This window comes from Astyanax mexicanus, chromosome 3, assembly GCF_023375975.1.
Source record: "Astyanax mexicanus isolate ESR-SI-001 chromosome 3, AstMex3_surface, whole genome shotgun sequence".
NCBI classification, from domain to species: domain Eukaryota; kingdom Metazoa; phylum Chordata; class Actinopteri; order Characiformes; family Acestrorhamphidae; genus Astyanax; species Astyanax mexicanus.
The window spans coordinates 31,260,979-31,283,757 of NC_064410.1; the positions used below are offsets into that span (position 1 = coordinate 31,260,979).

Consider the following 22,779-nt stretch of genomic DNA (forward strand, 5'->3'; position numbering starts at 1 on the left):
AAGTTTCGGAATATATATTACCTTTAAAAATTCCTTTCCATGCAGAGTGGTACATGCAGGGTGTTGTAGGTGAAATAGCACCTAATAAAACTTTATCGTTTGGACTAACCACTAGTTTCGGCAGTACCAACACTGCATATAAAACTTAAAAGACATGCAGAACTTAATTATTTATACCTTATATTTGGCTATAATAGTTTTGAGACCTTTCTGGCCTAAATTGTACCTTTAAAATGCATTCAGGGTGGAGTGATACATGCAGGGATTTGTGAGGCAAAATAGCAAAAGAAACCTAAAGAAACTTTTTGAACAAACCACTATTTTAGCATTAGCAACATATAAAACTTAGAAGACACGTGTAGCTTTAGTGATTCATAAAATAAAATAAATGGCTTAGACATTTAGTTATGATAGTTCTAAGAAATGTTGGACTAGAACTTACCTTAAACAATTCATTCTGGGCGGAGTGATACATGTCCTGTTCTGAGACTAAAATAGTCCCTCAAAAAAAACGTAACTTGGACTATCACTACTTTAGAATTAGCAACATCGCACATAATAACAAGGTAGATATGGGTAGTTTAATGATTCATAAAATAAATATAATAAATGGCTTAGACATTTAGTTATTATGGTTTTAAGAAGTTTTGGACTAGAATTACCTTTAACAAGCCATACTAGGCGGAGTGATTCATGCCAGGCTTTGTGAGGCAAAATAGTACCTCATAAAACTTTTGGACTAACTGGTAGTTTTAGTACTTTCTTGTTGAACTTAGAAGACATGTGACTCATAAAATAAAATATAATATAATAATTCCTTACAAATTTGGTTATGATGGTTTTAAGACGTTTTGGACTAGAACCTATAAAAAGCCATTCAGGGCGGAGTGATACATGCTGGGCGTTGTAAGGCAAAATACTAGCTAAAAAAACTTTAACTTTTGGACAAACTGATATTTTAATAGTAGCAACAATTCATATGAAGACACGTGAAGTTTCAATGATTCACAAAATAAAATAAAACAAACTAAAATATTACTTAGACATTGGGTTATGGTAGTTTATAGAAGTTTCTGGACAAAAATGTTTATTTAAAATCAATTTAGGGCGGAGGGGTACATGCAGGAAGAGACGCATGACAAAATAGTCCCTCAAAATTAGCAACACTGCCCATACAAACTCATACTACTTTAAAACACTTTAGGTTAATTTTAATAAAATAAGTAAACCCACCAAATAAAAATTAAACATTCACAGCACCACCACTGTTTCTGAGAAGCAGTCTGTATCTGCACGCTGTCTGTAGCCGGCGACAGCAGGAGAAGGAGGAAGAGGAGGAGGAGGAAGAGGAGGAGGAGGGCAGGGTGGGCTGCAGCGGGGGTTAAAGGAGGCGGGTACGGAGCGATGGAGGTGGAGGAGTGGGCGGGCGGGTTATGGAGGGGACTACTCAGCCCTCGTGGGCTCGGCGGGTTCGGAGGAGTCAGCTGAGTCGTGATTTTTCCATGTGGACGGTGACAGCTCCGCGCTGACGCACGCGGGGATTTGCCGCTGGCCCCTCTCGAAGAGCCCTGCTGTGGAGGTGAGTGTGGAAGTGTCCTGTCCTGTCCTGCTCCTCAGACTGCGCTGGAGAGACACGACGCCCACCCTGAGTCAGTCTAGCTAAGTTAACTACTAGCGGTGGGTTTCTCCTGCGGTTCAGTGCTTTTTCTCAGTGTTAGGAGAAGCTTTCTTTAGGATAAGTTAGAGGTGAAGTGGGAGAGCCGGGTGTTGTGTCGAGCTATGCTACATATCGATACGTGCGTCCTAAAGGCACTGCGCATGCGCTGACCTACACTTTTTAGTTATTTATCGTGTTTTATAATTTTTTTATTAACAATATTTTTTATTTTGAGCTTTCATCATAAAATTATACATCACTAATCTCGTTTTGTTTTGTTTTAAAACTATATACAAAGCCAGGGACTGCCAAGGAAAACAGATATTGGTAGCGTGTTTTATATCGCTGTCATTGCACAGAAATTGAAATGAATAATAATAAATACAATTATGAAAAGCTGTGTGCATTGACCTCTCTTTGCCATAACTTTCCCATGATACAGTGAGTTATGCTATCCAAACATACTAACGCTACATCTAAATTACTGGGACTTATACTGGGAACAGTACAAAGATCCAATAGGGTGGTTCTTTTGTATTTTTACAGTAATATATACACTAGGGTTGCACGGTTTGACAAGGTAGCACAACTCCTAACAGAACACCGGCTGAACTACAGTTTAGTGGCTTTAGACCAGGTTAAACTAGCGTAACATTTTAGCTAAAGTGCGTTCAGACACGTATAGCTAGCCAACTATTAACTTTATTACTTATGTAAGTTATTTAACTGAGAGAGAGAGAGACTCTGAGACTCTGAACACTCTTTCTGAGAAACTCTTCACTTCCAGCGCTGTTAAAAGAGAAACATGGCTACAGCTTTTGTTAAAAGTATCTCAGTTTTTAACTCACGTCACCTTCCTCTGTTTACAAACACGCTGTAATGATGCGGTGTATTTTTAGCCGCCTCGCTGGTTTTGCAGGACTGCTGCCTGCTGGGAACAACGTGTAACACGTTCAGTGAGCTGGTAGCCAGCTTTTCTCTCACCCTGTCTGTGTAGCAGGGCTGGGCGATATGGAGCAAAAATCATCTCTCTTTTTCTCTGACTTGCGATATACGGATATATATATCTCGATATACGATATATATCTCGATTTTTTTTACATCCCATAAGGTCTTAAAAAAAGACAAAGCTACTTTTACCATTCAGTGCTATAATCTGCATATTAGTGTAGCCTAGAAGTTCTGGCAGCGTTTTATTTAACCAGCAACTGAAAGGCAAGTTAAATCATAATAATTAAATCTAAACAACATTTTTTTTATAATAAATGTTTTTATTCCACTTCAAGAAGCTTTAAAGGAAGGGATGCATTAACAGTATAATGTGCTATTGGAAAAAAAGTGCATCTCTAAAGTGCTTAAGAAAAAGTAAATACGTAAATAAAATGTGCAGTTTGTGCATTTAGCTTTGCTAAATGATAACAATTATTCTTAAATTGTTGTTTTCTTATAGACTTTTCTTTGAAAAGCAAGTCAAAAATACATTAAGGCTATTTATGTAGGCTCTCCAAATGTTTCATTGTGTTTCAGTTTCAAAATGAAATTAATGTTTGTGTATATTTTCTGATATAATTATTGTTGTGATGATCAGAAAACTAAGCAGATGTTTGCAGAAATAAAACTGTGAAAATGTAAATAGAAGTGAGGGTTGTTTGCACAGGCATGTCTACTTTTAGATCAATCAGAGGTAACTGAAACTAAAGTATCAGTCCAATCCTATCCTTATCCTTATCCGACCCAATACTAATACTAGCGCTGGCATCGAAAATATTGATATTTGGAATGATCTGCATACGCCTGACTGACTGGTTGTAGCGATAGAAGAGATAAATATAGAACTGCCACGTTTCTCTCTGTTTACCACACTGATATGTTGTTAGTTGTGTCACTTTGCTGCTGGTCAATCTTGATAAAGCTTTATTGCAGAACAGATGAGGGACTGTATCGCCTGTGTGCAAAAGAGGTCACACGAGCCAAGTGCTACACTCCGGGAAGTGATATTGGTGTGAAATAGGAGGCTGTGTACACCTTGGCGACTCAGCAAGTTTGCCAGGCTTGTGGGGGACAGTGTGATAGGAGAGATCATGCACCAGTCACAGCCTGCCTGCCTATTCATGTGCCTGTGTGTTGGCTTTATGCTGTGGAAATATATGTGTATATATATTTTCCAGTATAATAAAGAAATGTATATAAAGAAAATCTACTTTTCTAAGCTTGGCCTCTTCAGGTGTCCTGTGTTATCTTGTATCAAGCAGCAGAGGTAGGTTGCCTATACACGAGGCAAGCATAGATGGAGTGGTAAATGCATATGCTTGCAGACCTTGTTAGCCTGGGTGGGCGTGTACATGGCTGGAGTAGGGTGGAGTTTGTACAGTTTGAAATTTAGAGGGAAACAAGACATTTGGACCATTTGAAAACAAAATATGGAACATGGAAAGAAATATTTACAAAAACATACTGTTCCAAGCTGCTACACAATAAAATTAATCTTTATATTCTGTAAATTTTTAGTTATAAGCTATTTTTCCATTGCAGGGCCTAACGGTTCTGAGCACAGAGGGTAACCATTCTGCTAATTCTTTCACCTTTTTTTCACCCTTACAGTATAGATAGCTAACAGTGTTTAGGAGTCACTAAACGGTTTAGAACTGTGGAAAAGTTTATTGACATTAGGATCTGCTGATTAGCTACTTGGTTATTGCTAAAGCTACAGTAGTTCTTCATTTTGCATTTATTTAATATTCTTTGCTAGCATGTTAACTTACTACTACCTCTGTTAAATCAGGGAAGGACTGTGAACTTAGACACCTCCAACATCAACTGTCTTATAAATATTGTGAGATGTCGTGCATTTCCTGGTCTTGATTTAGCAACACAGCAAATGGGGAAAAAGAGAAGAATGTTATGTCCCTGTACTAGAAAAGTGGCCATACAGAACTGGTAAAGAAGTCATAATTTGTTTTGCACTGTAAGTTAACACAAAAACTAGCTGACTGTTCATTTGGTGCCTAATATTTATATCCCCCACCCTCACTCAGGTGCCACTGCAATTAGATACTCAATGTTGCTCATTTCACCTGGTGGAAGTTTTAATGTTTATGCTGATTAGTGCATATCCTTCTATCCATCCAACAGCAGTCTTGTTCCATCCATTCACTATGGAGTTGTTTCAGTCTGGATAGTGTTCAGCCTGTTTCATTAAATGGAGCCATTTACATAGAGCAGTCTTAATCAGATAACAGCTTGTTTTATTTTATTGTGATAAAAAATGCTGAAACATTATCATCTCTTTGATATTTTAACATGCAATAACTTTATAAGTGAATACCAGAGACAAAAATTTTCTGTGTAAAATTGTAAAAAAAAAATTAGACATTGATTTTGCAGAATTGCAGAAAAACAAGGGTGGCACGGTGTTGTGCACGTATTATACAGCTTTCAAGGCCTAAGGTAGTGTGTTTGATCACTGTTTTCCACAATAGTGTTCACTAGGTGTTAGTATGTGAGTGACTGGTTAGGTGTAGTACCCTGTGATGTACTGGTGCCCCTACTGAGTGTATTCATGCACTGTGCTCAATGATACTGGGTAGGATCCAGCCCTACCATGGCCCTGACTTGGAAGAAGCAGATTGAAGTTGATGGACAGATAGATAGATGGATGGAGAAAGTTCGTTTGATCAGTAGAAGTGAGTTTTTAGCCTTTTTTGACTTTATACACCACCTCAATGGGTTTAAAATTATTTATAACATTATTGTATTTAACCTATTCTTACTGTTAAAAATTAAGAGTAACCATTAAGCTATTATATATAGGGCTGAAAAAGAAATATATATATATTTTTTATCTCCATATGAGGTTTCATTATAAACAATACAATTTGCTTGAGGCTGCAGACTCTGATACCGTGTCCTAATGATGCTGGAGTAAAGTAAAGTAGAGCAAGGTTGGGGTCCAAAGTGAACGCACATACAGAGTTCTTAAAAACCTTAGAGGAACTTAAATTAATGTATTAATCGAGTGTAGCATCAATATCGGCATATCAAACATAAGAGTAGGACAATATTCAGGGTTTTCCACAGTGAAACAGGGTTTCTCCATGAATAGCAGCATCTGTTGATTTGAATATGTTACTGCGCCATCTAACACCTGTTGTTATGCCAATAATTTTATTACCCGACAAGAAACTGTGAATCACCAGCTATTGATTACTATTGATGTTGTGATTGCTGATATAAATTTTAGGTCAAATTATGAAGTGTATAAACTTAAAACTTCTTTTAGCTCAGAGTCACCCAAATACTGCAAAACTGATAGGATGGAGCTTCACAGTACAGTGGGATCTTAATTCAAAATATGCAGCAAAATGAATCTAATTCCTTTTACAACAAAGAAATTAAATGTTTTTTAATGGACCTCCTACCTCGCTCTGCCTCCAACTTCCTTATGTCACGTGATCACAGTCTGCAGCATAAAGTTTCAACTATTGCTTCATTTGGGTCATGCCATTTAAGTTTGCTGTTTTTTTCACAATTATTATTGCAGCTCGTTCAAAGTGTTTGTTGTGAAAAAGATAAAAAAAATAATTACTGTTGGGTGTGGAGGCAAAATGACAAAACTATTGTTACTGTCAAAATGCTTACTCTCCTGACTGTGTCTTACAAGTACTCCTAGATGGACACTCAGTATGCAGTGGTTTTCTGGATATTGGTCCTGTGCTTTCCAATGGTGAAGTTCTGTTTACTGTGTAATTTAGTTCTATGTGCAGCCAGAAAGTCAGCCGCAGTGTATCCCCCAAGGCTTTAGGGAGGGAAAAATATATAAAGCATATGTTTTGGCTCGGCCCCAGCCCTCATAAGATACATTGGCACCCTTTTCCTCCGCAATATGGCCAGTCAGCAGATTTTAGAGATGAGATTACAGTAGATCTCATAGGTCGGTCTGTCAGGGGGGAGTTAGTGGGGGCGAGGTTTCAAACAATGGGCCAGCCAAGTGCTAGTTAAAATTTTAATGGGCATGTTCAGACATACATTCTCTCTGTCTCTCTCACTCCCTCTCTCTCTCCCTCTATCTCTCTCAAGGTCTGCCTAACCATCTGTGTTTCCGCACTCACTCACTCACTCTCGCTCGCTCTCTCTTCATATCCACATAGCAGTGAGCTGGCAGTGTTTCTAAACACAAGGCAATGAAGCAACACAGCAGTCCGTAATTGCTGCCTCCAGGCCTGGAGCTCAATCTGATGTCAGCTCAGTTCGTAATCTTCTGCGCTGTATTCTGTTTAAAAACGGGCTTGAGAGAAACTTTATGCACATTATCAAATGTCTACTTTAACAGGCCCTGTTTCAGAGGCCACGTTGCAATGGCCTGCTTTTAGGTACCAGTCTGTAGACCTGTTCTCTGTAAATATTTAGGCTGGATTCGCAGGTGTTGATCTTTGATATAAGTTGTTAGGTTTGGTCAAAGAGTGTCATGACAGATTTCTGTTTGGGACAAAAGATATGCAGGCCATGTGACATTTCATGCTGCCAACTGACACAAACCAGCTGCTTGCTCTCACCTAGAGGCCTTAAAAAGTGTGAGAGATTAATTAATAAGCGAGGGAGTGGAAGTGGGGAGAATATGGACTGTTATTAAGGAGGAGGAGTCTCATAGAACACAAGTTACAATATTAAAAATACTTGTATGAAATAAAAGGTTTATAGTAAACAGCTAGCAAACAATGGATAAAAAATCAATAAAGAAATATGTTAAAACACTGCTTAAAAACTTTAGATACATTGCTTGGCAGACATTCAGGACAAATTGTATCATTTTTTTTTATTCTGTTTCTTTTTTTGATAAAGTTTTCTCCACTCTGTTCATGTACTAACCATATAAAAGCGTACTACCCCAATGTTAAGGCATGTGAATCAATCCAGACTATGACATGGAAGTAACACAGAGGAGAATTCAAACTCAGAGCCAACTTTCGCAACTTGAACAACTTGTACCAAAGAAGAATGTGCTGTCTCTCTCCCATTAATCATAATTGAGATAAAATATTAAATTAGTTATCGATTTGTTGAGGTGTGTTCTAAACATTCATGTCAGTATGGCTAATTTTCAATATTCTTAGTCATAGCTTGGTTTTGCACAAAGGAACATTTTAAGCACCTTTTATCTTTAAACGATTATGCAGAATTCATTCTTTATATAACATATGGAAATAAGGCAGATGTTTAATGTGCAAAGCTACGTTTCCCCATCATAAGCACGTGTGGTCTTGTAACACAAGTCACTATTGTTCCACACTTAGCCTACATTTTTTACTTTATTGAAAGATACCTGGCAGTGGTTGTGCAATGTGGGATGTGGTAATGTCTAGTTTTGTGAACAAGAGCTATCAGTGGCTCAAAGTTTAGCCTACAAAGTGCCCAGCTTACAAAACCTTATATATTTGATAGCATTAATCTGCTCATTTTCTTGAAATATTTTAAAACATATAACTGTTAGCTAGGAGATTTAATTTTTTTTAACATTTTTCATATTTCAACCTTCCTTCCCTGGAAGACAAAGAAATGCTTTGAAATTAATATGACTTACTAAAGAAAATTGCGAATCACATTTGAAACCATATACAAATGTAGCCCATAGAGCATAGTTGCAGCCAAGCTAAACAAAATGTAAAGGTATCAATAATAATCAATAATCAATCTCTAAAAATGAAAAGGATACACTATGTGGTATACTAATGGTAGTCCACTAACAAATGTGAGTTATATTGTAAGATATCGACACTGGAGGCTGAAAGGAAATTTGTACAAAAATGTACAGAAATCTCATTATAAGCACTCAAAAGAACAATCAAAAGAAAAATGGATATAAGCTGTAAGCAGACTGTGCTGTATTTTAAAGGCTGAGGAGAGGTTATAAAGCTGTCTTCTGTGGATAAAGTTTATTTGTTTTTGGCCAACCAAACTAAGACACAACTCACTTTTTTTTTAGCTTCTGCCAGCCCTTCTTCAATCAGTGCTTCACCTGATCAGCTAGCGTTAGCCGTTTAGCTTTGCTTCCATATTCTCCCAAAGCAGCCTTTCAGCATTCAAAGGGCTTTGCTAATGACATGAATATCCTCAACATTTGGTGTTTTCCTGATTTATTATTTAATTTTTCATTTATTCATATCATGGTGTCCATGGAAACCTTTGTGCATACAGACTGTGTAGCTTTGTAGTTTTCCCTTTTTTTAAGGCTCTCTCTCTCACCCAATGTGTGTGGTCACTGGGGTGGTCTATGAAAGAATGGAAGATCGACTCTGACCCGATTTTGAGGCGGCTGAACACACACACACATCTCTCCCTGACAGAGTGCCAGTCTGTCTGGGAGCAATAACTCCTTTGATCTCCACACCATTCCACTGCCAGGGACCTCAAATACCTTCAGCAGAGTATAATACAGTACTAGGCATACACTGATATTTGCCTGAAAATACAAAAAAAAAACAACATTTTTGATTTAGTGAAAAGTAACTGATGCCAAACAGTGATGGGTTTAAGACCAGTATCAGTGTATACTCTAATAGAGCACTGCTGTATACGGCAGAGAGTGAGGGAGAGAGTCGTCAGAGTGCAGACAAATGGCAGATTTTTACAATGTACTCACATAAGTAAATTCAAATAAATCATTCAGCATCACTTATCATACTTGGTATCAGTTTACTACACTTTCACACATTGTCTGTTTTCCAAATAAAAGATGCAAGCTATACAGGTCTAAAAAAGTAACATTAGCTAAGCTAATTTACCTCAAACTTTGGTAAAGTCGATTAATTATTAGTATTGCCTGTTGGGTTAAATATTAACTTAAAACCCTTTAATTTTTCCAAAAATCATCAGCGCACCTTGTAATCCAGTTTGCTTTATGTATAAATTCTACTAGTCAGTTTGTACAGAGCAGTAAAACTACTCTGATGAATTACAGAGGATAAGGGAGTTAGCGCTGCAGTTAGGTAGCGCTGCTATGCGTGGCTGGCTAGCGCTGCTAAGCGCGGCTGGCTAGCGCTGCTAACCCGCTCTGGCTAGCGCTGCTAACCCGCTCTGGCTAGCGCTGGCTTGATATGAATGGGTAGGGTTAACTGGCTTTCCTAATTGGTGATAAAATTGGAAAAATTATAAATAAATAATAATTTCACTTTGCAAAAGACATTGCAAAAAACATTGCACTACCTGTTGTGTCTATTTGCACATGTACACATTGTGATAACACTGCTAAAAAGATTTATTGTCAGCTCTAGTGTTAATGTTATGCATTTCATTGTTATTTTTAAAGAAACAAATCAATGAAAATACCCAAGCGAAGGCTATTTGTAAATGTCTGTCAACACGCATAGCAGTCACCGACACATACCAGAAATACACCACAGTCTCTGCCAACAGGCTGAAGTCTGGCGTGTGACACTGAGTGCAACAGGGTTTAAGCCTGAGGCACTTAAAGGACTGTTTACCAACAAACTGACCTCTTTCTGCTCAACCTCTCCCCCACTTCTACCTTCACTCACTCACTCACTCACTCACTCTCACTCATGCATGCACACACACACAGCTGACAAGGATGAACTAGCTCCAGCTAAGGCCAACTGGTGACTGCTGTCAGTCAGCTCACTGTTGCTTCCTGCCTCCTGTGAAAACACATATGTAGATCAATGCTGTAGAGATTGGTTTAAAATCACAGTGTCATTGTTACAATTAGAGTTGTGTGTTGTAATACCTTTTGTTATTGTATCGACAATGTTTTTTTTATGTATATTGGTTATCATCAGTGACTATGCTGTTAATATAGATATCGAAATTATATTGTATCGATTGAAATAAAGAAATACAATGCTTTCTGGATCACTTTTTTACAATTCCAGCCCGATGAATCCTGAAATCAGAAAAGAAAAAAAATCCATTGATGGAATAACCTGGTCTATTGTCAGTATATTCAGGTAGTCAGCTTACCTCATTCTTTCAGCACATACTGTTGCTGAACCTAGACCTGACCAACTGCAGCAACCCCAGATCACTTGCTTAGTTTTTTTTTTTTTGGCCAGGCAGTTTATATTGTGATTCTAAATTTGGCCATTTTGGCCATTTTGTTCAGCACTATAAGAAAAATAAAATATCACATATTAGACAAATAAAATATCACATCACATCATTCTGTTATCAAAAAACAGCAATTAATTCATCTCAGGAAACGGGTATCATTGCCAGTTAGCCATTAGCCAGCTCCACTGGAACCAGCTGTCTGTTAGCTAGCATTGAGCCAGTAGCTGCAAATTGCTGATCGGGGGGGGGGGGGGGGGGGAGAGACAGGCACAGAAGTTTTAAAGTGATGATAGTCTTCAGGATTGTGATTGTTTAAACAGTTACAGCTTGGTAAACTTGTGACTCACTGCCTTTTCATATTATATAAATTATTATTTTACATTGTGCTTTAAACTATCTGCAAAGAGTGTGAAGCATGATGGGTAATAATGTAAACATAATCTATGGATGCCAGGAACATATAGAGAAAGAAATGTAGTTTTCTGTTGAGTTTTGTAGATCTTATTCACACACAGTAATGTAACCAGGTTGGCATTTTTGTTTAGATTTGTTTCGAGAGCACGCTAATTAAATTGCTCCTATGGATTTGGTGAGTATAGAGGCAGTATGGCTTTACGTAAGTGACAAATAACTGTGCGATGAGCAGAGCCAAAAGCTTCACATTCCACATGGATCGTGAGATCATAACATTCTACACATGTGTACCACATGTCTCGCCTGCGTACTGAGCAGCCCAGCTGTAACCTTAGAAAAATGGAGCTTCAACAGTCCTACCACCATGTGCTTTACACTCTGCATGGGTGATGTAGTGGTGTAGTCATGTTGATGTAAATTGTGCTGCAGTGAACTCTTCTGAGCCTGTTGTGGGAATCGACAGTGGCATAAAGCAACCTTGGAATTTTGGATAATTGGAGATTTTACTAGTGGAAATATGCAACTGCAAACAACTAATGATAGAAAACTTGTAATTGTTAGTTTGGCAGTGTTTTTTTACATTGCAAATCTTGTATACTGTTGGTGTAAGCACAAATTGGCATTCATTTGATGGTGCCCTAGCATACGTGCACTATGAACTCTGGGGGATTTTTTTTTGTACAGATCTTAATGCTTAATGAGAATCATGGGTAACATTTGGCATTCAGTGATATTTCTAAGAGTTTTTTTTGAGGGGTTGCATAAAACTGTATTGTATAGGGTTGGGAATCTTTAGAATCCTTAAGATTCAATTACGATTTAGAGTTCCGTGATGCATTTTTTTTTCTGTTGCATGACTACTTGGTACTTTTAAAGTAAAGTTTCTGTAATGATTCATAATGAAACCACTATTTAATTGGCTCTTGACACTATTTCTATTTACCTGAAAGAAAAAAAAAAGATACATTTTGATAGGGTAAATCAGAAACAGGAAGGTATGAAAGTATTATGCAAGGTATATAATATATAATCTTAGGGCAGTTTTTATTCCTTTTAAATGAGAATATTGTAATGTGCTGGGTTACTGGGCCTAATTGAGTGAGTGACTGAGTGAGTGGACGGTGTTTCAACAGTTTAGAGGAAAATGAAGCGGAGGAAAGTAGCGGATGGCTCCATAGGTAGCTTGCTGGATTAGCGTTTGCGCTAAGCGGACACAAATGAGCGTTGATGAACAGAGGCACAGCACGAGCGTCTGTAAACACACTCACACGGACAAACTTGGTACAAAAGAGGGAAATTCGTGATCAAAAGATATGCATACTTAAAAACATAGAATTGTACAAGCGTACTAGTAGGTCAAAATGCGTATCCGTTATGCAATATGCGTACATGTTAGCAGGTCTGAATTCGATTTTTGGCATTTGTAAATCGTCTACGTCTGAATTGAGATGCATCTGAAATTCTATATATTTTTTGTATGTGTTTGTTACTGGATGCATGTGAGAAGGATCGTACAGCAGTTCAGACACGAACAGAAGACGTGAACCTTGAAATACCTTTCAAAAAAGAAACCCTGGTTTGATCTAAACACTATTAATTGGTGTGTCTGATAATAGTAGAGTTTAACTGTACTTGTTCCATCCTTCTATCCTAAACAGCCATCACTTCTTATTTCAACACTTTTTGGCTCAAAGAAAAGAGCAAGGAAGTTTCTCTTCGCCTAATGTTGATCCCATAATACTACTTTTGTTTCCCTTGGCTTTCCCCTGCAGAACATTGTTGTTTTGTGCACAGCACAACCCAAAACAGTACTGCATCATATGCGTAGGTGATAGGCTAAATAGTGAAAGTTGTGAAGCAGTTATAGGACAGGGGAAGCATAGCTGGTTTTAGTGCAGTTTAGAAATCTCTTTAATCTGCATGGAAACAAGCAACAAGTCCCTTATTTGCACGTCATTTACAGGTGAGACACGCCAATTTCCCCCCATATACATATAATTTACAAAAAACATGCCCTAATTCATGCAGGTGTTGTGAACCTGTGAATAGAAGGCTGCATGATCATGGAAAACTCTTTGTAAAATGTAAAAGTGCAAGAGTGACGTGAAGTTATCTAAAAAGCTGTTTCAGTGATCAATTTAAAATAAATAATCAGCTGGATTACAACAAATATTCTAATTATTAATTACTAATAATAGCACGTGCCCTTCTTTTTGATACTTAAGAAATTTGATATTGGATATTTAAATGCAAATAAAACATTATGTAAGATTGGCAAACTTATACTTATATTATTGGTGTCGATCGCTTAAAATCTATTGTACTAATCACAACATTCTGTGATTTTAATTATGATTCACGTTATAGATTAAAGTTAAATTGCTGGTATATTTGAGTATTTTTGGAAGTTAGACAAACATTATTGTGTAGTGTGGTATAAGCCTGACAAAAAAATTGAGAGTGAGAAAAAGAGAAAGGAAGTAGGAGTTAGTTATAAGCTTTAATCCATATTTTAGCAAAAATAAAAAGTAATCTACCTACTTGACAAACTCAACAGTAGGAACACTGTGGTTACATAGCTTAATAAAACTACTAATGTATCACCAGCCTCTGAAAATGTGGTAATTTGACTAATTTGCATTAAAAGTATTTGAACACGATAAAGTTAATTGATTATAGAATTGTAATTAGCATGCGTTAATGCTTTATTGCAGGATGAGCTCAAACAGAAGTGTATGTAAACATAGAACTATCTGTGTTAATGACGCCGCTTGTGCGATTTCCCACCCCATAGGATTGTTTACCATGATTTAAAACAATATACTCTTCATAATAATATCTGTATAATAATTTATTCTCTAACTTTATCCAATATTTTTCCCCAATTTGGAAGGCAGATTATTCCACCTCTCATTAGGACTCTCCCCATCACTTCAATTCACAAACACTAGGAGGTTAAAGACGAAAACATTCCTCCTCCGATACATGTAAAGCCAGCCACTGCCTCTTTGCCTGTCGCCGCTGATGCACTGTCGCAGCAGAAAATCCACCCGCAAAAAATTGCTGGACACCCCGCTCTAATACATCAGCTAACAGATGCCTGTGCTAACTAACATCAAATTATAAGTGATGTGGGGAGCGAGCGCCATCTACCCACTCAGAAAGAGCAAAGCCAGTTGTGCTCTCTCGGACTCCAGCTGCTGATGACAAGCATCATGATCTGGGATGAACTTTCGGATCATAGTAGCAGCTCCTAAGAATTTTGTAACATGTTAAAGTTTATGATCTAAACTGTTGTGCTCTGTCTTTGTCTTTTCCTGTGCTCCTGGTCAGGTGAATGTGTAACACTGGTTGCCTGGGGAGCCTTGGAATAGAATGGCCGTAGCTGGATGCCCAGATTACTTTCTTCACCACCCAAACTATCAGGTACACACTGTCTTACCTCAAGCAGCATCTCAGAACTGACTTTCGATCCAAATTTTGTTGTTACAGCTACAGACTTCCTCAACCTTTTATTGATGAAGATTCTTCATAGCAAATTCCTATTTGCATGGAGTTGACTTTTTTTAGTGGCTGTTATGCAGATCCCCAAATTACCCAATCCAGATGTTCTTCCAGTTAAAGTTTGCTTAACTTGACACAGAATCAGGAGTATGAGTTTTTATTTATTTATTTCTTTTTTGGGTCCATGGTCCAAGTGGCACGTACACACACACACACACGTGTACACACACACACACAGACAGATACACTCCTGACCCACATGTCTATCGTCGCCATGGTGTTGCCATGGCACTGCAGAGCTGACATGCTGACATGCAAAGTGGTGGCCACTGCTATTTATACTGGAGCTGCACCGTCAGCCCTCTCTCGACATCTTTCGCTCCCCCTCTCCAGCTCTCTCCTCTAACTCGACTGCTGCTTGAGATTTTTAGCATTCCTGGGCGTCGCTTTTTCTCCGTCTCTCCTGCCGGCATTTCCTCTACCTCTCAAACACTTTTTGTTGAACTTCACAGCAAAAACGGGACACTTTACAGCCTGTGTATCACTTGTGCAGTTAGTTGCCTTTTTTAACCTCCACACTTTTCGTGTCACCTAACACCTAAACAAGATTATATAAACAAATTGGCACTTTACCTGCCAGTTAACATAATGTATGCACTCTTCTTCACAAAAAACTTTGCAAATTTAGCTGCACCCAGACGGAAATGTCAGATTGCAATGCTATCAGGAAGGAGAAAAAAGTTTTACCAAGAACAATAAATGATTAAATGTAGACTGATTTAGACCCTTGGTCATATTTATTGAGATACATACCTCCTTTATATGTGTAACTTTAAGCTCCACTAGGTAGGATTGAGATTTTGTGCTCGTGGGCTCCCCCTACAGTTGCAGAGTGTAATTAATGTTTCAGGCGGATTAGTTTCTCTTTCTCGTTTTCTGTCTTTCACAGACATATTTGGTCTCTTTCCAGCTTTTTCCAGAGTGTCTGTATGTTAGTTTGTAAAGAATGAACCAGTAGTCCTTGTAGAACTGTTAGAACTAAAGGTCGGAAAGCAGGTCGCAGTTCTCACGAGCGTTGGTCGCGGCCGCCTCAGAAAACTTAGTCTGGTTTGAGTTCAGAGGAGCTCCGGCACAGACAGGAGAGCACCGCTATTCCTCCTATTACAACTCAATGCAAGCTGTAATTTTACTTTTTTAAAAAGATAAAAACTCAAGGAAATCTTACCTGGAGGGGCTTTAACACGCCAGATGTCTTGGCAGGGAGTTGCAGAGATTCCAAATAGTGTCCTAGGAAAATACACCCCATGCAGCTTGAATATTCTCATGCAGTTCCTGCAGTTTTGTGATTGACTGGTGTGTTGACTGCGCATCTAATAGCATCCCACGTTTTTATTCAGGAAAAGGTATGGTGATGTGGCTGGGCATGGCGTAATACTGTACCTGTGTCATCAAGGGAATCTCTTAATATGGCTGCTATATTTGGATGAGCATAGTCCTGTTGGAATAGCGCACTAGAGTGTGCGTTCCAGAATGTAGGGCCACATCAATGTGACATTTGTTTAAAGATTCAGATAAGAGACAAGACAACCATATATACCAAAATTTTGATGGGCACAGATGGAATTTGGCCTTCTTCTGGTAAGTGCACAAACACACACACACACACATACAGTAAGAACATGTGCCCGGAGCAGTGGGCAGCCATGCCTGCAGTGCGGTGAGGGTTAAGGGCTTTGCTTAGTTGCTCAACAGCGCCGGCCCCCCAAGCCTAAGTATCAAACACACAACCTAGTCATCCATTTTTTCTCTTATTATTTTTGGAAAAAAAAAAAAAAAACCCTATTAAATGTTGTGCACTTATTCAGGCCCAGAAAAAAAAGTTTAAAGAAATGACTGAAGGCCTGGCCTTGCCCCAAAAATCTAATCCATGCTGTAAAAAAAGAAATACTGACCAAATTTGTATTAACCAGCCATTACTGTTTCTACTCTCTTGTATAAGTTTTCTCACCTTGTTCCCTCTGCCCCACTTTCCCAGCCCCTGTCTGCCCCATGCATGCTGCACTGGTGGATGAATGTGGCAGGGCCAGGGCCTGCCCTCTTTCTGTGGGTTTATACTGGATGCAGGGGTTGGTTTCTGGAAGCCGAGTCATCCCAAGCTGGAAATGTAGCTCAAACACACACTTAAACATATGCATACACATCGCTAAAATCCAAAAATCAATTGCAACTAGCAGTTCTTACATTTACAAAGTAAATCATTTTGCATTAGCCTGTTATCTCTAACTCCGCCGATAACAGACAAATACAATATAACCTAGTTGTACTGTTTACATCTTTACTGAACACATTGAGCAAACATCCACCGTTCTGGCTAGAAAAAGGGTAACCTACAGATCTGTCTTTAGCAGAAACCACATCCACCATGTTGGCTGTAGTTACAGTGCAGCTCCAGTCCATGATTTTTCTTCCACCATGCTCTATAGTTTGTGTGAAATGTAATTTTCTGTCTTTCTTTGTTTTCAATTCTTGTTTTTCATTTCTTTCTTAATATTTATCTAACATATCTAACCTTTGAACTAAGGTTTTTTTTTGTCTGTAGAGAATTTTTAGGGTGATCTTGTTCCTTTACACCTCGTTGAGGATTATCCTTTCTGATCTTGGAGTGATCCGCCACTAAAGAGAGAAGCAGCAGTACTGAATGCTCTCTGCTAGACCTTAACAGTTTCTATTCACTGCTCATAACTGCATTGCAACTGCGTTTTTACAAATATTTAAACATATACTGCTACCTACTTGTACGAGGCTGCTGCTTAGAAGAGTCCATCTTTGCTGTCTGTTGATGAAATGTTTGATCTTTGACACTCAGCCCTTCTAAATGATCATCACTCTCTGGTGAGGACCTGTGATTAATTGTGGAAAACAATAATATTCACTGCTTCAAAGTTTCTTCTGTGACTTGTTTAGTGCTTTATTTCTCAATTTTTTAGTCAAAAGACTCGAATTCTGAAGTATGATCCAGTGTTCATCAGTGTTTAAGTAGCTCCGCTGTGTGTGGACATGAGGTCAGCACGTTATATGAACGCATGGGCTTGTAAAGAATGTTTTGAATCAAATTTTCATATATATGTTTTTTTTTAAAGATCTGCTTATTTTCTGCTCACTTAACTAACATTGCATTTAGCAGAATTCTTTATCCCATACATTTTTTTAAATGATAAGGCACTTAAGCAATGGAGGACATAAAAATTCAAGGCAACTTTAAGCAGGGCCAGGTAAAGGGGAAGCAGGGAATGAGGTTAGAAAAAGTTGGTTTATTAGTGGTGTTAGGCAGGGCTGCACAATATATCATTTAAGCATTGCATTGCGATGTGTAAATGCACAATAGTCACATCGCAGGATGTGCAATGTCACTTTAGGCAATTAAATTAAACACGTCATGTTGCAATGATTTGATTATTGACATAAGAAGTAGATACACATTGCTGTCTCTGTGTCTGTGTGAGTGACAGGCTGCTGCTGCAGCTGCTGAAGCTTATATTTACCTTTTTAAAAGAAATGTAAATGTCTGGTTAAAGTGCAGATTACTGATGTTTTGCTGTTTTTTCAGGGTTTGAGTTCTCAGTGCTGACTCAGCTCTTGATCAGTCCAGACACGAGACGTCATGGGCCCTGCATTGTTTAATATCGAGATATGTATTGCAGAAAAAAGAACATTTGCAATGTAATTTTTTTCCCAATATCGTGCAGCCCATAAGATCGTAAGACCATTTTTCCCCACCTTAACAACGTGATGCTCTATTTGTTACTCTTTCACTATGTGTGTGTGTTTAAGAGAGTATTCCTCTCTCACCCTTTTTCTAAAGTGCACACCCCCTTTCACAAAATGTTAAATTGTATGCATTTGGTACTGTATTATTGTACTGTTGTAAAATGCAGTCTCATTGGTCACATTTACCTTAAATTCAAGGTCCAGTGAAACTAGCTTTAGATATTCCCAGTGAAAAAGCACATGTGTAATCAGCTCTGTATAAGAGCATCTGCTAAATGCTATGAATGTAATGTAGTTTTAGTGAGCACTGTAACAAAAAGTAAAAAAAAAGTAATCTTTCAAAAACTGTGGATAGTAACTTAAGTCAGTGGGTCTTGCTATTGTTGTCTGGTGTTGGCTTTTAGCTGTTCCAGAAGCTGCAACATACTGAATAATAGCATTGGTTTTAGCTTTGGTGCCTGACAATATGCTTATTTAAAAATTGTTAAAGTTAGAGCTAATCTGCAGCTAGCTATAGAGGAATATTCACATTCTACAGCCGCCACCCGCACTGAACGAGGGAGATACAGTGCTTGTTATGTCTGGATTTTTGTAAAGCTGCTTTGTGACATCAGGTTGTTAAAAGCACTATACAAATAAACTTGACTTGACTCGACTCTGGAGCCGATCCATGTGAGCCGTCACCGAGTTTACCATGCCTAATGCCAAGTGTCATCTGTAGGGATATACAGCCCCCAAGCTAGGGGCAGTTGACATAGCTCTAAAATAATATCACAGTGTTCCAGGGTATTATTGTGAGATCTATATTCCTGTTGACATGACAAAACACTGACAAATATTGTATTTGTTTCCAGAATATACTTTTGCATTAAAATACATGTTTAGTTATTATTTTAGATATGTGTTACAGTTTAAAACATTCAGTAAAACAATAAATCTATCCATTGTTTTTTGTCTACTTTGATCTTTTGTTATATTTTGTGTGAGTAAATAATGTAACAAAATAAACCTTAAAAAACTGCTACGCATCCACTAAACTTCTATTTAGTGAATGCACATAAAATGCAAACAATCATCCAAGTTTTACGGTAAGCAAAATAAGAGACAGAATTTTGCTAATATTTTTCAAAATTGTAATATTGCCTGTCATGAAATTCTCTGTAGCACACAGTATAACAGATCCCCTACCTCAAGCACTGGGCTTAGAAGCAGAGGAACATCTAGTACTTTTGGGGTGAGCTGAAGTGCTGTTTGTGGTCCAGAACTAATTTTCTACCCTTTACTAAAGCTCTTGAGGCTTAGTGCAATCAGATCTTCGCAGTAATGTTCCGAAATGGAGTGTAAAGCCTTTTCAGAGACGGATAAACTGCAGGATTTTATTACCACTGGTTTTGGAAGAAACCTTGGATGGGCAGGTGTCTACAGGTTCTTGAGACCTATTGTCTCAGTTACTGTGTGAATGACTCAGTTTGTCTTTGCCGTCATAAGAAAACCTTTTATAAGAAGTAATTTAATTAAACCTAGGTTAATGAGTTTGTCACTTTTATTTTGAAAGTAGTTCTGCACCATCTGTTGTCTGAGGAATCCTGCATTTGTGATTTTGTTTTAATAACCGTGATGATTGTATATATCAGTAAGATCATTAACACACGTTTCTGTTTTTTAGCCGGTTACTGTTATATGCAGACGTGTGTGTGTGTGTGTGTGTGTGTGTGTGTGTGTGTTTGTGTGTGTGTTTGTGTGTGTGTTTGTGTGTGTGTTTGTGTGTGTGTTTGTGTGTGTGTTTGTGTGTGTGTTTGTGTGTGTGTGTGTGTGTGTACTTCAAAAAAACTCCCTCTTTGTAATTTATAGCCAGCAGTTCAGAGGTCAAGCCTGTAATGGTTTGGCTTTATAATTGCTATTTGTCAGAAGTGCAGTCTTTGCTTTGGGTCACGTGACCTGCCTTTCTAGGAAACCCACCATCCTCAAGGCCAGCAGAATCAGCTGGGGGTTAAAGTTTACATAATGGCCCCGAGGACTGGAACTCCTCCAAATTCAAAACGTGTGCACACACAAACACACACATGCACGCACACACACGTACACACACACACACACATCCCACATTCCTCAGCCCCCTGCTTCCCAATGCTGTTACAGATAATAGCATGACCCACTTTTTTGCTCGAGCTGTCTTTCTGGATGTACACACGCTCTTAAAAGATATTATTTCTTAACTTTTTTTGACACATAAATTCAGCGGAGACACGTGCGCTACAAAAAAAGGCCCTGAAACCCCCCCCAAAAACGACTTGTTGGCTCTCGTTGCCTTCTTTTTTGGCCGTCTCGCTGATCTATGTTAACGTTCCACTGGCTAAGGCATTAGACACACTCTTCTCAGAGCTGTAAATTTCCTTCATTTTATAGATGTTGTTCTTTTCCCCCACCTTTATTTTTCCTTTTTTCCCGGGTTCTGGACACCAGAGAAGAGGAGCTGTGAGACCTCTGGCAGAAAGCATTTCCTGGAAACCGCTTCCCATGTTCTAGGGTTTCCTAGAAACCTGGAAATTGAAAATGTGGCTTGATATATTTTTTTTCTTTCCTTTTTTTGCAGTGAAGCTTTCTCCAGCTTTTTTTGGATTTGTGGGGCTGTTTTAAATTAGAAAGTGTTTAAGGGCCATTGTGTGTAAGTTTGCCTTTTTTCTTTTATATGGAATGTCATGCCTGTTTTCTCTTGCTAAACTTCAGCCTGTCAGTGTGTTACTGATCCACGTAACATGTGCCTTCACGCAGTGTGCATCTTGGTTATCTTGGACAGAACATCGGGTCAGTCCTGGAACAAATTCTTTTTTTTCCCATTTCTGAGTAAGGACAGACCCATTGGACCTGAACCACATAATACAGAATCAGCATTCATACACACTTTAACTATGTTTATTTCATTTGTTTGCATTTGGAACAACACAAAAAATCAGAGCACAGGGTCATATCTAATCACATTGTACACAGCACTCTAGAATTGGACACCATTTCAATTCCAATAGTTGTCATGCATTGGTCATCTGAACATGATTTAGCAACACAACAAATGGAAAAAGAAACCAAAACGGATCCAGTATGCTGAAAGGGACAATAAAAAATGCTCTTATATTTTCTTTGAATAATTTACATATGTTGTCTTATTCTGTACACTGCAAAAAACTCTTATGTCTCTTCTTTGAGACTTTGCGATTTGCTTATTTTTCATTTTAAATCTTACTAAGGAAAAAAATTGTTCACCCCGTTGGTAGATTTCTTTGCTGAATATAAGCATGTATGTCTCAATTTACTTATATTTTTTATATTTTTTGCAAATAGATTTTTTTGCAGTGCAAAGGTATAGAGGGCAATTGCATATAGGGCATCACTGATTTCATCTTTTTTTTTTACTTTTTGGTTCTGGCAATGCTAAATTAGACCCTTTTCTTTTTCAGGACAACGTTGACCACACGCCTTCTCATGGACCATCTGGTCTTATTCGCTTCCAGCAGCCATCCAATCACAGCTCACCAAATCACCCAGGTTAGTTCTTTTTCACTCTTTCATCTTATATACCTAATTTCAGATCCAAGGTGGTAGGGCAAAGGGGCAAAATGAAACTATTGTCCTAATACTTATGAGCTCTTTTTCCTTACACACACATTCCTTCCATTGTGCTTTGTGCTCATGGGTGGGTTATAAATGAGTTTGAAGATCCCTGTTTCCTCTGTCACACTCATTGAAATTCATTCTGAGCTTTTGTGTCATAATGAGCTGCTGAGCTCATAACATTTTGTTTCTTTCTAGCAATTTTTCCACACTTTTCCTTTTTATACCTTTTTCTAAAATATTTATACTCTGTGATTTTCTTCTGAAAGCAGTGGAACAGCACATATGCAAAAGTATTTTGTGAATGTCTGTCTGCTTTTCCTGGGACAGTATGATTTATAATATAGGACTATGATGAACTAGGCTAAATAGACAAGCAATTTTAGAGTGTGACTTGTTTCTACATAGGTTCTTAATAGGCAAGCCCACCGTGCTATACTAAGAAGATTCTTTGGGGAAGTACTTTATTCAGATGTCAGTGGCTCTGTTTTAAAGCCTCAGCCCACTGCCATATATGTGCACACAGTATAAACAGTACATCTTTTCTGTTTTGGTTAATTTACCTAGCCTCAGTTTTGTTTGCTGTAAAGTGATTGACTGGATCACTTGTTTCCATGTGTGGCACTGTACTGAAGTGCATTGCAGTGGACACTTTTGCATTTGGAATTAAACCAAAAGCTTTTGGCCAAATGAGCCAAATCTGAAAAACTCTAAATGGAGAAAAAAGTTAGATCAGCATGAGGGAAAATGTGTGTTGACACTCCTTA

The 22,779-nt window shown here is 38.2% G+C and overlaps 1 protein-coding gene across 2 annotated transcripts in view; it reads left to right on the plus strand.

Moving 5' to 3' along the window:
• Window positions 1-1,425: 1,425 nt before the first annotated feature.
• grb10a (growth factor receptor-bound protein 10a) overlaps window positions 1,426-22,779 on the plus strand; it is a 92,683-nt gene continuing 71,329 nt past the window's right edge. Inside the window, exons 1-3 of one of the 2 annotated variants that reach the window (XM_049476353.1) lie at window positions 1,426-1,579; window positions 14,468-14,560; window positions 21,859-21,946. In XM_049476353.1, the coding sequence (XP_049332310.1) occupies window positions 14,510-14,560; window positions 21,859-21,946 (139 nt within the window). In that variant the 5' untranslated portion in view covers window positions 1,426-1,579; window positions 14,468-14,509. The remainder of the gene's footprint in view (window positions 1,580-14,467; window positions 14,561-21,858; window positions 21,947-22,779) is intronic. The other variant, XM_049476354.1, reaches the window with a different exon arrangement.